Here is an 18,732-nt window from a genome sequence, read left to right on the forward strand (position 1 = left end):
ACTTTCTAAGTACTGTAGAGAAAGAGCTTCGGTACAAGAACAACACCATAATTGCTGTCCCAAGATGTTCAAATCGACAATACGTCGTCCATCGATGACATTTGTTTGTTGTTCCACATCTTCATTGGTTATGGGATTACTTTCCTCCGGTTCAGTCGAAACTTTTCTTCGCTTATTGCACGTTTCTATTCCAGCTTTTCGTTGAGCGAGTCTTTTTTCATAAAGGGCTTTTGTCACTAATTTTCCTTTCCACCGATAACTTTTGTCTGACATTGTAAAAATGTAAACGATATAACCTCGGAGCTCGCGTCAAGTCTTGCACTGTTTTGGTACTGTGCAAGGCTGCCAACCTACGTGAATCGAGTCATACAGCGTTGTCACGTCTCTTTTGAGAGAGTCGCATAACAATGTTTATAATAAATAATATTCAAAATTATCGTTTATATGATACATATTTATCTTTTTTGACGTTATTAAAGTCACATTTGTTTATCAGCACTGCTGATAAATGTCTTTTGCTTTGAAATAATTTGACGTTATGAAGTTGAAATCAGGGCATTTTCACTGCCAAAAGTTTAGGCTCATAAATTACAAAAATCGCAAATAATACGGAAAAAACATTTATAAAGTAAAAAATACTTTTCTAGGAGTACAAATAAGACTCCTACTATCATTTGAGTATCTTACATCTAGATTTACTATGCGTTAGGCGTAGATATTCAAGTATTTCAAATTTCATGCACTTTTGTCTAAGATTGTACGTGTGATACATCCTTAAGCAGGGCACACACACTTTTGGTAAAACCTTACTGTTACGTTCTACGAAAAGTATGTGTGCCCTGCCTTAAGACCGTGTTCGTGTATCAACACGCGCGCGGCGCGGTTCGTGTTGCGCCGCAGCAGCGGATGACAAGAAGGAAGCGTAGTTGTGCGCATGCGTAGACGTGTCGAAAAGGGCGCGCAGCCCGGCGAACGAGCATTCGTCTTCCGGCAGTCGTAGCGTAAAGTCGTATTCGCTTACTGCGATCGGTTTTCGAGAACATTCGTTCGAGCGAATTCTTATTCGAGATACGTAGTTGCGAGAGTCATTCGGATTGTAAGACTTTGTACGCGGGCCAGTAGTAAATCATATTCACGACGACTGATTATTGAGATATCAAAAGCAAATAAATCTTTGGTCAAACACGCAAAGAGAAAACGACGGTCATCGCAGTATTCAGCCATTGTGGAACGTTCTGGAAAGCCTTTCTGGCTCGAGGAAAGCAGCCATTGTGGAACGTTCTGGAAAGCCTTTCTGGCTCGAGGAAAGCAGCCATTGTGGAACATTCTAGAGAGCCGTTCTTGACTTGGTCATTGCGACCTTCAATAATTAACTGAATATCATATTCGATGAAAACTTCAATTCTAAGGTATAACCTCCTTTGATCTATTAAAAGAGGACGTTAGACTTTCGTCTAACGTCACACGAGGGATCATCAATCCTTTCATAGTCACAATTTTCAGCTTGTAGAATTCACGAGCGCGTAGAGTGGGATACTTCCTCATTTATAGAAAAGCCGTTCACCTTTAATTTCGAGTCAATTACTAAAACTGAACTCAGTCTAAATATATATTCCTTATCTTTTTCTTGTGGTTGCAACCATTTCAATAACGATTAAAGAATGTAAATTGCTAATTGTCGTGCGATTGATAGTGTGTGATAAACACGATACTTAATTATATTCTTTACTTGATTTCTTTATTGTGTGTACGTTTGTAGTATTCGAGACTCGCGTCTATTAATGTTTTCTGCGATAAGAAAGTTAACCGATTGATTGCGTTTTGATAATATCTGTCGATAGAATTATTTATTGTATTCTTAACTTGATTATTCGGCGATTTATTATTAATATTGAATATTGCGTTCTTTTACTGAATTAAGGAAGTTCTACAGGTACTCTCTAGTCAGTTGAGAGATCAAGAGAAAATCTTCAAATTCATCGATTCTAAGTATTCACAAAATATTTTCGTAAATTTTGATGACGATAGAGCTTATATCATACCCATATTAGTCGAAGTGAGGAATAATTAAAAATATCGTGTAAGGGCTCCTTTGACTCTGGCGGCTTATACATGGAAAAAAATGTGGTAACGTCGCGAACTTGACAGTTCTGCTTATATGACCGTGGTTATTTCACAATTTCACATAATTCTAGAGCGAGTACTTCTCCGTAAGCGCTCGTAAACGTTAGGTGCTTAAGGGGATCCTGCAGTGACTGGCGAACTTCCTCGATGTCGATAATGTCAACCTTTCTAATTTTGTTTTCCCTATATCTGTCTTTGTCTAACAAAATGACATCTGTCCTTTTTTCGATTGCTCGCCATCTCTCGCAAGATCCAACAACTACTGTTGCTGCTCTTCTTGTCATTCTGCATCCGTATTTGCATTACTAAAATAATATTTTGATGGATCTTTTTTTGTACGCATTGAATCTTACTTCTACTTGCACGATATTATTTTCACATGTTTTCCCAAGGGCAGATGATAAACATTATGTATGTTGCGACGCTTTTTCCCCCGGTCTCGCAATCCGGTGGAGGGCTATCGTGGATTGGCAGCACGCGCAACTAATTCAGACACCAAATAATTGGGCGCTAGGTGCGACGGATCGCACCACCGTACACTATGATATTCAACGCGATATCCCCGACAATACCTCAGGGTGTAGTTCTCTTTCAGAGAATTCGGAGAGAGGCGTCACGCAATCAATCACACAAAATAATAATAATAAAATAACATATGATATATTTCGTCAGATATAAGGCACTTGCAACAGAATATCAATCAAAGTAGGTGTTGGTATAATCGGTCTGAGCATCTCGCATTCGGAATCAGACCACGCGGTAACGAGACCTTATCGGCGGCGGATCGACGCCGCGGCAACGAATTAACGCGAAGATGTGTAAATTACCGCACAAAAGTTGACAAAAGTCGGATAGGCTGACGCACGAATGCCGCATATACGACGCAATAAGGGCACGCGAGAATGTCGAATCTTAAATACTGTAGATTAACGCACGCGAGATCAGGTCAACGCAACAGATAAACACAGACGAACACACAAAAGCTTAACATGAATAATTAGTTGAGTCAAGGTAACGCGGTACCTTACTTCGAACTCGCAACGACTTCGAACTCACACGGAACTTACGCCACGAGGCCGACGAACCGACTCGCTGCACCTTCGGTTGCGCCTTCAACGCGCACCCGGGCCACCTCGATTCCGTACGACGCAAAAATTATGGGCGATCTCGTCGTGTCGACCACGCTGGCCGGCGATTGCCCCCGAACACGAAATAAGGACTCGTATCGCGGACGATCCCGCGGCTTGCCACGCGAATCCCGAATTCTTTCGCAAGCACGGAGATTCCGCGGCCCCGCGCCGATCCCGTCGATCTTTCCGTCCCGCCAAGCACAATATTCGCCGTCCTCAAGGGCCCGGATACGTTACTCAAATGCGAAAGCGAGTGCCCTTCAAATTACATGGCCACTCGCGGCTCGCCGTTTCCCTCACAACTCGCTCCCGTTATCACCACGGTTATCCCGATTCACGCGAGGAAACGCGGCACACTTACTCTCGCCAACATGACCAGAACGTAACACGATTACGAACTCTAACACAACGAAACGCAACACGATTACGAATATTAACACAATGAAACGCGACACGATTCGACACGATTAAACCGACTCACATATTCCAACGCCACGCGACTGTCGGCCGTGACGGTGTTCCCGGGGAGGGCACGGTTGGTCTCTACGCACAGGAGAGCTCACTCTCAGCAAGGCCCTGGCACGATTTCCACATGAATCTATCTTAAATGCGAGCGCAAGGTAACGCACGCGTTCATACCGCCGTCCACAGGTAATTCCTGCGGCGCTCAGGTAACCAATACGTGCCTGGGGCCAGTGCCTCGAGCGAACTCTCTTTTCTTAACGCGGGGACGCCAGGGTGGTGACCTTACAATGCGTCGTAGTATCTCCTTTGGTCCGGGCAGCTCGTAATTCAGGCGATGCTCCCAGGTTCCTCGCCGGCACGACAGTGACGGAAACGATGGCCTGCCGGAATCGCGCCGGTTCCCCGCGCCTGCGCTGTAGCGTGTCACTCGACCGGATTGCCGATCCTAGCGCTCCCGGCGCCTAGGCCGCACGTGCGCCGCTCCTTCCGGGGGCGCCACTCCAATTCTAGGGCGCTCTCATCGGCGCCTTAGCTTCTCGCGCGCCTCCCCTTCCGGCGGCGCCGCTCCAACTACCTCCGATTCGGCGCGGGCTTTTCGAATCAACCGACTGTCCGGGCCGCGATGATCGAGTCGGCGTTCGGGGTCAGGCTGGCCGGGCCTCGGCCCCGTCCGCCGGCATCCCCTCGAGGCGACGGCCCCAGGGCTGCGCCTTTCCCTGGGCCGCTCCTCGGCACCCTGGTCTGACTGGCGTTTCGTTCGTGTGTGTCCCGGGGTCTCCTAGACTGTTCCTGCCGATGTCACGATTGAGTACGGAGTGAATTCCGGCCGGCGACACTCGTGCACTTGCGGGGAGGTCCGGGCGATCCGACTTTTGGCCATGTCCCCTGGCCGTTTCCTTAATCCTCTGCCCTTCCTCGTTGCGGCTCCCGGCCGTTACATGTTGACTCCAGCCACCACTGGCGATCCCTTAAAAACTTAACAGCTAATTAGACCAATTAAGAATACGCAACCGCCCTCCCCTCGCTCCAACGAGGAAGCATCCCCGAATTCCCCTCGGCCGAGCCCGTCCGAGAAGTAGACGCGAATTGTCACGTCACAATGTATAAACTGCAGAATTTTTATTTTAAGCAAATATTATCGTCAGGTGACAGCCGTGTATGTGCCCAAATAAGTAATATTTTTAATTTTTTGATGTTTTTGATATAAAATCGCGTTTGTTACCCTAGATTTTTGTGCGTAATTAAATTCTGTAAAAGATTTTTGCAATTCTATAAAGCCAATTAAAAGATCCATCAAAAAACGATAATGTCGGTAAATCATACGGCTGCAGGATCCCCTTAAGTTTGAGGTGCTGTCATACTGTGGTGCTGTACTGACTGTACACTTTTCGCGCGGGTGCAGTCGCTGCGACATTTCTAAATCTCCCTTGTTATTCGAAGCACGCTACGTGAACTGTGATATGGCCTGTTTCAATAGCCAATATCACAAAATTTTACGCGATAACTCTTGTTTTTCTCGATATTTCTGAAAAGCTTAGATTAATATCTATAAGAGCTCCGTTTTTTGAATCTCTGGTAGGTCGCCTTTATATAATTAATATCTCATTTCCTGTCTCCAAGAGCCCCTCTGCCATATGTAGCTCATATTAAAAACTGTGATTTCAAAATTCATTTTTGCAAATTTTTATACGATAACCGACGCTAAAATTTTTCGAGCACTTTTCTCGCATCCCAATTTATACGTCCATGAAGTTTTTTCCAATTTTTAGATACATCCATTATCTGTAGAACCTCCTTAATGTGTCAATCAAAGATTGAAGGCCTATTATTTTAAAAATCAGTATAAATTATTAGATTTATACTATCTTACTAAATACTTTACTTTTCTGAGATTAGAAACTTTTCTTTCAATTGACGGAAATTCCGTAGTGATTGTTTATTACGCCAATGATGATTATTAGTGATCTAAAGGAAAATTGACGCATTATTTCAATTGTTATTTCAATTGTCTTTGCAATGATACTCGTTTATATTGTCTTGTGTAAATAACTTGAATGATCCTTCCTTTGATATCTAACAATTTGTTCTGTGCTTGACTTCGTCAAGAATATTCATATGCGAGCATACTATTATAGTTCTTTTTATAAAGAATTTTCATTTGATAAAGGATTACATTCGTGAATCAAAAGTATATTCGACAATAGCTCGAAAGAAAGGATTTTTTTTTACTAATCATTTCCTTTTTCATTATATTTTATACAGCTTACTTTCTTGTGACATACCGAATTATATATCTTTATATTAATTATGCGACAATTAAACTGTAAGTACTTGTAAGTACTTTAAAACACGAATTAAGGCCGTCCTCTACCTTCTCGGCTGTTTTTTTACGGCTTTTTCAATAATTTTTTACGGGCAAACCATCAAAATAATCAATCTCATTGTTTTTGCATAATCTTGATGAACATTTAAATAAGCTTTACAAATTTTTTAAAGTCAAAATATATAATAAAATAAAAGTTATAGTGGCCGACAGGAAGACATCAAGTAAAAGAGGGGCTTGACGGTGACCAAGATTGCGGCTGTTCTGCTTATCTGAAATCAAAAAACCAAACGGCGTTTTAATCTTCATATTTAAGACTAGCGATTGAACTAGAGTGAATTGTAAATTACAAAAATTGACTTTCTTATACACTTTTGAAAATTACATTCTATTTTTACTCATTTTTTATCAAGTTTTTCGCTCGTAGAAAAAAAACTATCGAAGCAATCACGATAATCCTAGTTCAATCGCTGGCTTATAACATATTAAAGATGCTGTATAAATTTCAACAAGATCTGTGCAGTAGTTTCTGAAATATCGTGGTCACCGTTTCGAAAAATGGTGTTTCGAGAAAAACGCGTTTGAAAGTTTGCGCATGTGATTTATACTGAAAGTTTCATCTCACCGTCAATCTGCTATGCCTGGACCATACAATAGGCCTTCCTCTTCTTCTTGGAAGTCACGCAGAGCTGCTCCATCTTCTCTTTTCGCGATTCGGGCCTGCTTCACAACGTCACTCGTGCGCCTTTCTGAACGGTCGATCCGAGAGCTATCACGCTGCTGAACATATCCGTTAGCTTGTGGGCCGATTTTCACTCCCATGGTTTCCAAGATCTTCAGGATAGATTTGAATCCTTCGTTAAAGATTGTGGCAGCGAAAAACGTGGCGATTTCAACCACTTTTGGCCCAGAATGGAGGTGCTTCGGAGCAAAAGTCCAAATTAACGAATTGAGCGACTCGTTATTATTTTGAGTTTCCGCTCCCAGGCATCTGCTTAACAATTCTTCTTTGGATAAATCCTCATAAAGTGGCTTTATAACTTTTTGAATACAGTACACGCTTCGCAACTGCCACAGCAAAACTGAACTAACCGACGCTTCACGGCGTCTCAGTCAATATTCGAAAACATCTGCTTGGCTTTCGGAGCAACCCGGCGCGCGCTCTGTATACCTGCTCCGTTCCAGGGCCGTAACTTGTGAACCACTTCGAATATCGAAAAATCCTTTGGCACACATTTTCTACACATGTTGTAGATGTGATTTATGAAAAAAAAAAAAAAAATATATTTTTTCGACCCGAGAAGGTAGAGGACGGCCTTAAACCAAAATACACAATTTCTCTCTGCATTCAAATTCCCGTGTTGTGTGTTACTTCCTCATTTAAATCAAAAGGCCAGGCTCGTGCGCGGGCTTGTACTTAATATTTTCAGTTTATAGCAACGGTTAAATGAGAAAAAACCTTAAGGAATAATTAATTTTAATGTATGCTGATTTTTACATACTATAAATCATTCATATTTGTCACTAGTAACAATAGTTGTTTTTGTGACTTCAAAGTACTGCAAGAACCTTAAGGGGATGCTGGAGTGACGGCCGAACTTCCTCGATGTTGATAATGTCAACATTTCTAATTTTGTTTTTCCTATATCTGTCTTTGTCTAACGAAATGACATCTGTCTTTGTTCGATTGCTGCGTCATCTCTGGTTACTAGCCTGCGTGTATATTTTTGTGGAAAATATTATATACACGATTTCTTCGAAACTCTAATTTTTTTTCCAGGCTTTCAATCTCAATTTCAACGGTACGTTATTGTTTGTGCACGTATTCTGAAAAGTGGGAACATTTCATTTCATACATATAACTTATACAACTGTTTATATTAGAAAATATGGTTATGAGGTGACAGCATTTTTACATTTTTTTTTTTCAATTATCACTAATTTTTTATATTCCCACTCTTCATTAGTACCTAGACTTTACTCCTGTATAAAAGGATTTTGTGATCTATAAAACCGTTTCAAAAAACAAGCTCTGACTGTTTTTATCGGTAATTGTCCCCTGTCCAGGATCCCCTTAAAACGCTATAAATTTTTCGAATTTCGACTTGCAACTCTAGAAAAATATTTTTAAAATATACTGTAAAAAAATGCAAAAATTTTTTGTCTGTTAGGTGTATGTCCCCTCTTAAAATAATAAAATTACTATACATTGCCTAAACATTTTTCGATTTATTGTAATATTAACGTTGCATTTACATATTCAATTCTTATTCGCTTACTTTACTTTTTTATATAATTTTTATAATAACATTAATTTATTCTTGTTTTTCTAAATATAAATTGTCTGCATAATAAATGAATATTTATCATAATATGTATCTCTTATAGCTTATATCTCTTACAATATTAATATAATGTATTATAGTTTATGCTGTAGATGATACAGCTAGTTTCTTCAAATGTTCCATAAATACTTGTAAACTGACATCATCCGTCAGAACAGGGGCACCACTCTCCTAAATAAGACAAACCAAATAACATAATTATTCATTACTAAATTATAAAAACAATAATTAGTTTAAAATTTTTTTGCTTTTGACTGACATTAAAAAATAACTGCTAAACATACTTAATTTAATTTTTTAATTATATTATATTACTAGAAATATTTTAATTTCTATTTACTCAGGTGTTTGTTAGAAAAAAGACAGAAAAAGAAAAACAAAAGTAGAGATAAAGAGAAAAAGTATAAAACAAAGAGGAACAGAAAAAGAGCAGAGAAGAGATTTTCATTAAGTAAATATTCAGAAATATTTTCTTATTTAACATATAAAATTTGACATGGTTGCAACTAAAACAGTTTTAATCAGATCCGGCTCAAAGTAGGTGATTTTGGTCCTCTATGTGTACCATAATTCCCTTAAATTTCGTCATAGAGCCATTTTATAATGGCAGTCTGAATTTTCTCGATTTGTATAGGATTTCATACTCTTGCTTCAATTACATGTGTTTTCAAGTAGTTAATATTGATGTCGCACCATCATACTTTCTCAAAAACTTTGCCCATAATAATGTGCTATGTTAGAACCGTTCTTTTCATCGAATGCGCTTATGTTGAAATCGAGCGTTATTTTATTACCTCACATAGCATCTTCTAGGCTGCGTTCAGGGAGCGTGTTATTCGACTATTAGCGCTATTGCATCATTCTATCTTTATCGCTTGTCAGGTGTAAAACAAGGATAGAATAAGCAAATAGCGCTAATAGCACGCTCCCCGAATCCAGCCATGGAAATGATCATTCACAGCTTCACTCCATTTCTCTAGTGTTTTTTTTTCCACAGGGAACACCAAAATCTCGTTAGTCAAGAATCACACAAACTTTTTTAAATAAACTGATATTAGTTTTTCTATTATAATTGTTGAGTTAGGAGCCCAGGATCGAAAGAAATAAATGTCCAAAGCACTGCAGTTTATATTCCGTAACAATACTTATATGTAACTTTATTTATGCTTTCCTTTACATCACCACGAACACGTCTGTATTTAGCTCTTATACTATTGGCACACGCTTCGGGTGGATGTATCGAATCGTCTGTGTGCTTCCCGCTGTACGCAGCTCGGCCCTACCTTGCTCACACTCTCCCGTCGTGCTGCGCACGCACACACACACGCCTTACATACGTGCTGCTCAGCAGCTAATCACGTGTAGCATGAGAATTATCTACATACTTTAACAATAATAATAGTTATTTTTCTTTCGAATAGAAAAGTAACCCCCATTACCACGTCAAGATTCCAGTCTTAGAGAGTTTCTTCTTTTTTTTAACTTTATTTTATATTTTATACTCTTTTTTGTTTCTTTTTTTAGTTTTAGCACACTTAAAATCTTAAGAGAAAACATAATAAAAATAAAAGAAAAAACATTCATAAATCTTACTTAGCAAATAATTACAAAATAAGACAATTCGCTATCCAAAGTCGATTTCTCATCCGTTCAGCATGAAAAAGCTCATCCATTACATAGCTTTTAAACTTTCGAGAAGGCTTGTAAGTGCTCACTGAATGGTGTCGTGTGTACCTAAGGTACCATGCTATGTAAGCACAGCATCCCATAATCCTTGCGCCAATCTTGTACAGACAATAGGCCTGCTCGTTTTCGCTGCACTTCTGAACTAGTGCAATAAGTTAGAATAAAACAAATATATTTTCTTTCATTCTAACTTATTGCACTGGTTCAGAAGTGCAGCGAAAACAAACAGGCCTAATACCAACCACCTATTAGATTTGGTCCGACATTGATCTAAATCCACAAATTGTATTGAAGTCTATGTATGCCGGGATTGGATTTGTACGTACCTTAGGTACACACGACACACGACACCATGCAGTAAACACTCACAAGCCCTCTGAAGAAAAAAAAACTATGCAATAGTTCATACTGAACACGGATGAGAAATCAACTTCGGATAGCAAATTCTCTTAAATAGTTTTGCAATCATTTGCTAAGTAAGATTTATAAATGTTTTCTCTTTTATTCATAAAACTTTAAGGCTCCTGGGTACTCGTCGCGGCGGTCGCGGCCATGTTGGAATGTGACGTCAGAAGCGAGAATGACACGTTGAAAATTCTTGCGTAGTATTTCCAAATAAAAAGATATTTGCTTAAAATAACACTACAGATTACTTCAGTACACTTCGAAAATACTCCGAGTTGAGGTTAAGTCTACCCCTTTCCCTTGACAGTGATACGATGCAGACTTGTGCGCAGGCGCATGACTATATAGATTTCGTATTTATACGTTCATTTTACGACTGTTTATTAACTGTCAAGGAAAAGGGGTAGACTTAACTTCAACTCGGAGTCTTTTCAAAGTGTGCTGAAGTGATCTGTAGTGTTATTTTAAGCAAATATCTTTTTATTTGGAAATACTGCGCAAAATTTCTCAACGTGTCAATTCTCAACATTTCTCGCTTCTGACGTCACATCTCATGAGATGTCAGGAAAGAGCCCAGGAGCCTTAAGTGTAATAAATCTAAAAAAAGAAAAAAGTATAAAATAAAGTTTAAAAAAAGAAGAAACCCTATCCAAAACTAAAACCTTGACGTGGTGATGGTGCTTACTTCTATTCGAAGAAAAAGAGTATAAAATCCTATACAAATCAAGAAAATTCAGACTGCCATTATAACGAATCAAATGACAAAATCATTTAATGGCACAATTAAGGCCAGTTTCACCAACGTCGACTAACTGTAATATTCAATTAAATTATCACTCTTTATCTCTTTCTAACTATCCCCTTTAGAAAGAGACGAAAAGTGAGTTTTAATCGCATGTTACAGTTAATCAGAGATGGTGAAATCGGCTCATAGAGAATCAAAATCACCTACTTTGATCCGGATCTGACCTTGGCCCAAAAACTGGCCTTATTGGCCGATCCTCTTTTGGAATTACATTCAAAAACAATTTCAACAATATATATCTACTAAACAAAAACATTTGAAACTTAAAGAAAAAAGACTTTTGCAAATTAAATTTTAAAATACATATAAAAAATAATAAAAATAAGAAAATTTTTATTTTACAAGTTACCAAAATCGAACATGAATGTATATCTGAAATATCTTTTCGATAAGTCTGGAATATACCGTACATTTCAGTTAAAATAATTTTTGGGAATATTATTTTTAATTTAATAATTTTAACCCCATCACCCAGATATAAGCTTAAAACTATATTTTTATTTTTAACAAATATTAAAAAGTATTTAACAACTAATAGCTTTGATATAACCAAAAAAACTTAAATTCCAAAATTTCTGAAGTCTTTCATGTAATTAGCCCATTGATAATATCCCAGATAGCCAAGCGTCCCTTGGCATAAGAAAGGAAATAGTTGTTTGGCGTAAGTTTCCCTTCAGTTGTCATCATATTGCTGTCACCGGGACAATAGTAATTTCATTTAGAGCAAACTTAAAAGCATTATGCAAACAACGATTACCTACGCAAACGAGCGAAAAGCTTGTAGCATACTTATTGCCATAAAAGTTGCCACAATCTGTTGGCAACCGTTTTCGTAAAATATTTAGTTCACATTTTCGCCAATGAAATGGAGATATATGTAAGCAGCTATAACTATAAATAATGATATATATATATATATATATATATATATATTACTTTTTGAAAACATTTTTCAATTTGAATCTTCTCTTAAGGGGATCCTATAGTGAAGGCCGAACTTCCTCGACGTCGGTAATGTCAACATTTCTAATCTTGTTTTCTATGTTATATATCTATATCTGTCTTTGTCTAACAAGAGGCATCTGTCTGTTCGATTGCTGCGCCATCTCTCGCTACACGCAATACTGCTCTTCCACGTCATCATTGCTAGTGCACGTTTGCAATAATGCTTTTGCACAGATAACTTTTTTGTTTAGAGTCTAAACCTAATTCTGACAACGGTATCGTATTTTTGGATGTAATCCGCTGGCCACGCCACAGTCTTTTTGTAACAATACATTGTAGAATCTTTATATAAAGCGAATGTTTTCGCAAGTTGACGCATTGTTATATGCAGTTTCTAAAATTATTTTTATTCTCGGTATAAAATCGCGTAGTGTGGCCTTTATTTCCAAATATGCTTCAACTTTGGAGAAGGATTTTTAAATCCGTAAAGCCAAAAAAAAAATATCTGTGCAAAACAAATGTCGGTATTACAGACCCGGGTATAGGATCCCCTTAATCTATTATATTTTTCATTCCTGGCGTGTTTTGAAAAATGTACACTTGTTTGGGAAAATCAGTCTAAGAAATCGGACTTGGTTAGATGGCGCGTGTGTGAATGGTAGCGGTGAAAATGCGTTGTGCGATTTTAGCTTTGTTTCTGGGTTTAAAGATTAGTATGTGGCAAGTAGGGATAATGGAAAGATAGGGTGTAAGTAGGAGATGCGATGAGAATGAAGGGAGGTAGTAGGATGCAAGTAGAGAAAAATAGTATAAAAGTGTTTAGAGAACGTGGTAGGATGAGGTTATGGTGACGAGTCAGTTAGGCGGCAAAGGCGGTAAAGGTAATGTAGGTAAAGTAGGGAAGGTTTCAATCGATGATTGTAAAGAAGATTGTATGATAAGTGCATGATTAGCTAAGGAGCCTTTGGTCGTAAATTAAGTATAGGTTAAAAAGATAGTTAAAGGGATGACAGGTTGAACTCAGAACACAGGTAAATTTTAGATTGGGAAATATAGGATCAAGAATAAGAAGAGGAAGAAGAGGAAAAGGGAAGAAAACAGGAGAGGACAAGAGGTAGGTGAAAGAAGCGCTGTTATAGAAGAGGTTATACGAAACAAGGGAGGATTAAATGTGAAGAAAAAAGTAGTTGTAAAAACTCTCAAGTTCCGGGTTAATGGAAATAAGAAAGGTGAAATAAAGCTAGGACACAAGAATTGGCGGGTTCAGAGGTGTTCTAGGAAAGGGAAGTAAAAGAAGATAAGTAACTGTGAGGAAGGGTTATAAGCCATTGATGAAGAAGAGAGAAGATGAACAGAAGAAAGGTGAAGGAAAGCAATTGGCGTAATCCTGGAACCAGGATTGGCGAAACTTATCTGCGTTGAAGGAAAGGAAAGGTAAAAGAAGATGGAAATAGGAAAGGGAGTAAACGAGGACACAAGGCGTGGTGAGAAGAGGAAAGGAAGAAAAGGAAGGAAATGTGGAAGGAGGAAAAATAAGAGGTATGAACGTTACAGTTTAAGAAAGGACGCAGCAGTTTTCTGGAAATATTAGAATCTTTGGATGGCACGGATGTGCGAATACAGGTATATTGGTTATGCAACGGCAGATAGGAAGTACGGGAAAATAACCAGAGAACGCGCGCGCGCGCGCGGAGGAAATAAATGTTGCTTCGGAGGGAACGAGAGAAGAGCTGGGAGACAATGTAGTAGGAGAGGAGAGGAGCAGTGCTGAGGAATTTGGCAAATAAGGAAAAGGAAAGGAGCGATTCGAGGGCACAGAAGTTTTTTGAGTTAAATTAGGAATGAACTCAAAAAGATCAGGAAGATTAAGATTAGGAAGATAATATATTGGAAGAGAAAAGAAAAGAAGAGGAAGGAGGGGCATACAGGAAGGTGTGATGAGTTAGATAGGGGGACATAGGTATTGTATTTTGAACCGACCGCCATATACAAATACACACACACACACACACAATAACGCTTACAGCCAATCAGAGTTTTCTCCGTGCGCTCCACCTATATTTGTTACTAGTCGGTTGGTAGCGGTAGCAGTTCTCGAGTAACAGTTGTACACGTAACACGCACGCTCTGAATAAAAGTAAAGTTTTACAAAGAATCACGACTCAGAGACAACCCACTTATTCCTCTCCTTCGAGTATACAACAGTGATGTCAGAAGTAAAGGGTTTTAATCAGTGATAGCTACGAACGAGCAAATGTCGTTATCTACCGCAAGCTCTAGCATCGCTAACGAATGTCTTCGTGGAGGCTATTCGAGAAGCTGCGCGAATGGCCGCCGAATCGGCAACAGGGGCCACAGCCGGTGCCACGGCTCAATCGAAACCACCGTCATTCAATATTGGTGAATTTCGTTCTTCGGATGGTGCCACCGTGGAAGACTATTTTAAACGCTTCGAGTGGGCACTCAAACTAAGCAAAATTCCGGAAGAGCAATGAAGAGCCAACTTCGCGCGTGTTCACATGGGAACTGAGCTAAATCAGGCACTCAAGTTTCTGGTAAGCCCGAGGTCACCTGAGGATCTCACATTTGAGCAGGTACGAGATACACTTAAAAGCCATATGGATCGCGCTAAAAACAAGTTCGCAGAGAGCATTCGTTTCCGACAAATTTGTCAACAAAAGGGTGAGACAGTATCAAACTTCGCTCTTCGTTTACGTCAAGGGGCAGTTTATTGCGAGTACGGAGAATTTTTAGACAGAATGCTAATAGAGCAATTATTACATGGCCTCGAATCTCGCGATATGTGCGACGAAATTATAGCAAAGAAACCTGCAACGTTCGACGCAGCGTTTGATATCGCACATACTCTTGAGGCAACGCGACTTACTGCGAATGAGGTTAAAACCGCGACATTATCAGTTCCTGAAACTACGCATAAATTAGGGTACTCTCAGCCAAAGAAAAAGAACAACGATAAACAACGGCGCCAGAGATCATTATCGCGTAACCGTCAGCAGCAGCGGCATAAGCAGGATTCATCACAAAAGAAACAAGATCGCCCTTGTCAAGGATGTGGAAGGGACCATGCACGAAGTCAATGCCAGTTCCGTGACGCCGAATGTCACAACTGCGGTATTAAGGGACATATCGCTAAAGTATGCCGATCAAGGGACAACAAGAAAACCGATCAAGTCTCCGATGCACTCGTACCAGCGGAACACGTCGACTCAGTCCAATATTTCAATAAGGTCAATGATATCGGCTCCAACAGCGTAGCGCAAAAGCGGATGATCAATGTTATAATTGATGGCCACAATTTAAAAATGGAACTGGACACTGGGGCACCTTGCGGCATCGTAAGTAAAAAAACGTTGCGCACTTTTAAACCATTTTGTTTTTTGCAGAAAACCGGCAGACAATTTGCCAGTTATACACTCCACAAAATTAATTGTATCGGACGTTTGCCAGTTAACGTTAAGGTTGGTCAGACGACTAAGAGGCTAAATCTATATGTGGTCGAAGGCGATTTCGACACACTCTTTGGACGAGAATGGATTGCACATTTCACTCATGAGATAGACTTCAAAAAAATCTTCTCGTCGTCGAATAAGATTCATGCGGTATCCACTACACCGCCCCGTCTTACTCAAGAGCAGGAAAAGCAATTAGAGCAACTCTTAGATCGCTATCAGGATGTATTTACCGATGTGGCAGGGAAGTTAGTAGGTCCACCTGTCAAATTACACCTAAAGCCGGAGGCCACGCCAGTCTTCGTCAAAGCGCGAGAGATACCGTTTGCACTTCGAGATGCTTATGCCAGGGAAATTGATGCGAAGATATCATCAGGGTTCTACAAAAAAGTCGAATACTCCGAATGGGCGTCCACCACTCACGTCGTAACTAAGAAAAACGGCAAGTTACGTATTACGGGCAATTACAAACCAACACTCAATCCGCGTATTATCGTAGATGAACACCCAATTCCTAAGGCTGAGCAAATATTTAATGAAATGAAAGGCGCAAAAATCTTTTGTCATCTTGACATTACAGACGCTTACACACATCTACCGGTCGATGAAGAGTTCAGTCACGCGCTTACGCTTAATACGCCAACTCACGGCTTAATCCGACCTACACGCGCAGTCTACGGAGCAGCAAATATTCCAGCTGTTTGGCAACGACGCATGCAGACTGTTCTACAAGGTCTCTCTAAAATACGCAATTTTTTTGATGATGTCATAATTTTTGCCGAAGACTTTGCCGATCTAATGGTAATCTTGGAACAAACACTGGAGAGATTACGCGCTCATGGTTTACGACTCAATCGGGCGAAATGTGTTTTCGCAACTTCCTCCGTGGAATTTTTGGGTCACAGGATCGACGCTCAGGGCATTCATAAATCCGACAAGCATATAGAAGCTATCAGAGACGCACCCAAACCCTCAACTCCGGAGGAACTCCAATTATTTCTCGGGAAAGCCACATACTACAGCGCATTTTTCCCGGATCTTTCAACGAAAGACCGACCACTTCGAAACATGCTTCATCAAGTGCCTTTCAAATGGACACCTGCTGCAGAAGAAGCATATCAAGATATTAAGGAAACATTGATATCACCACAAGTCCTTATGCCGTATGATCCGTCATTTCCTCTACTTTTGGCCACCGACGCCAGCAAAACGGGCCTGGGTGCCGTGCTTTCTCATCGGTTAAGCAACGGTCAAGAGCGACCGATAGCATATGCGAGCCGCACTATGACTACTACGGAACAGAAATATCCTCAGATCGACAAGGAAGCGCTTGCCATCGTTTGGGCAGTGCAAAAGTTCTTCCACTATCTCTATGCTCGTCATTGGACCTTGATCACAGACCACAAGCCCCTGACTCAAATCCTTCATCCAGAGAAATCGCTACCAGTTCTATGTATCAGCAGAATGGCTAATTATGCAGACTATCTTGCTCACTTTGACTTTGATGTAATTTTCAGACCTACGAAGGAGAACACTAATGCTGATTATTGCTCAAGAGCCTTACCCTCGACGATTAATACTATTCAATCTTCTTCATCGCTGCAAAGGAGAGAAGAGATTGAAGGAGATGGATTCGATCATTTCGCTATGAATCAAATCGAGCAACTGCCAATCGATGCGAAACAAATTGCTCAAGAAACAAGAAAGGATCCTGAATTAGGGAAAATAGTCAAGTTATTGGAAGCAGGACAAAGCCTCGAGCGCGCAGGGTATCGAGCTCCAGAATCCGCTTACAGATTGGCCGCCAACTGCCTGATGTTCGAGCATCGCGTCGTTATACCATCCTCGCTACGAAAAGCAATACTCAATGATCTACACGTAGCACATTTAGGTATCGTGAAAATGAAAGGGATGGCACGGTCATTTGTTTATTGGCCAGGTATCGACTCGGAAATTGAGCAGACCGCTAAATCGTGTGCTGAATGTGCTAGGCATGCACATGCTCCGCCTAAGTTCTGCCAGCATCATTGGGACTACCCCCAAGGTCCCTGGGAACGCATCCATATTGATTACGCAGGCCCCGTCGCTGGGACGATGTTACTGATTGTTTCCGATGCATTCAGCAAATGGCTTGAAGTCAAGATCACTAATTCGATGACAACGGCGGCAACCATCGCCATACTTGATAACTTATTCACAGCCTATGGTGCTCCGACCATCGTAGTATCAGATAACGGAACACAATTTACAGCAGCTGAATTTAAATCGTTTCTACAAACAAACGGCGTCAAGTATCACAAACTAACGGCGCCTTATCATCCATCCACCAATGGGCAAGCTGAACAAAGTGTGCAAACTGTTAAAGATGTCCTTCGTGCCATGGGAACTTCCCGAAACACGCTGCAAGCAGATCTGAACAAGTTTCTCCGTCACTATCGTATTGCACCGCATTCGACTACGGGACAATCACCATCGCAGCTTTTCCTGGGTCGAACATTACGAACACGTTTGGATCTGGTGCGCCCTGACGATGTCTTTACGAGAGTTACTCAAAAATGGAATGTACAATACGCTCCAACATTCCGGTCATTCAAACCGACTCAAACTGTGTATTTTCTTTCGGGAAATCCCAGAATGGACAAAAGGGTTCGAGGAACCATCGTAGCTCGTTTAGGAGAGCTTCATTATGAAATTGAATATGGAAACGAACGGTTCAAGCGCCATGTGGACCAGATTCGAGGATATTTAGAAAACTCGACGACTAAGCAATCTGATCTTCCATTATCTGGGGTGAACAACGAAGAGAAAAGTCGTCACGTGCGTTTCTACCCGGATCCTCCAAAAGCTTGCACACCCCTGAAACCGAGGAATGTGGAAGCACTTGCTCCCCCATTGCCATGCCAAAGGACTCCGACCCCGTCTACGGCTCCAGGAACTCCTCCACGGACAGCAACAACACCTGAAGGCAGCGCAGTGCAAGATGGAATCGCCGCACCCTCGGTCCTTCCTCGAAGAACAACGCGGAAACGTCGCT

General features: G+C 40.5%; 1 protein-coding gene across 3 annotated transcripts in view; it reads right to left on the bottom strand.

Moving 5' to 3' along the window:
• Window positions 1-2,759: 2,759 nt before the first annotated feature.
• The window catches only part of Sec23 (transport protein Sec23), a 46,922-nt gene continuing 30,949 nt past the window's right edge, over window positions 2,760-18,732 (bottom strand). For 2 of the 3 annotated variants that reach the window (XM_077400462.1, XM_077400460.1), the window contains 2 exons: window positions 6,668-8,558; window positions 2,760-6,314 (listed from right to left, as the gene is read on the bottom strand). In XM_077400462.1, coding sequence (XP_077256588.1) covers window positions 8,469-8,558 — 90 coding nt within the window. In that variant the 3' untranslated portion in view covers window positions 2,760-6,314; window positions 6,668-8,468. The remainder of the gene's footprint in view (window positions 6,315-6,667; window positions 8,559-18,732) is intronic. The other variant, XM_077400461.1, reaches the window with a different exon arrangement.

This window comes from Temnothorax americanus, unplaced genomic scaffold (genome assembly GCF_048541705.1).
Source record: "Temnothorax americanus isolate GAGA-0224 unplaced genomic scaffold, ASM4854170v1 Scaffold135, whole genome shotgun sequence".
NCBI classification, from domain to species: domain Eukaryota; kingdom Metazoa; phylum Arthropoda; class Insecta; order Hymenoptera; family Formicidae; genus Temnothorax; species Temnothorax americanus.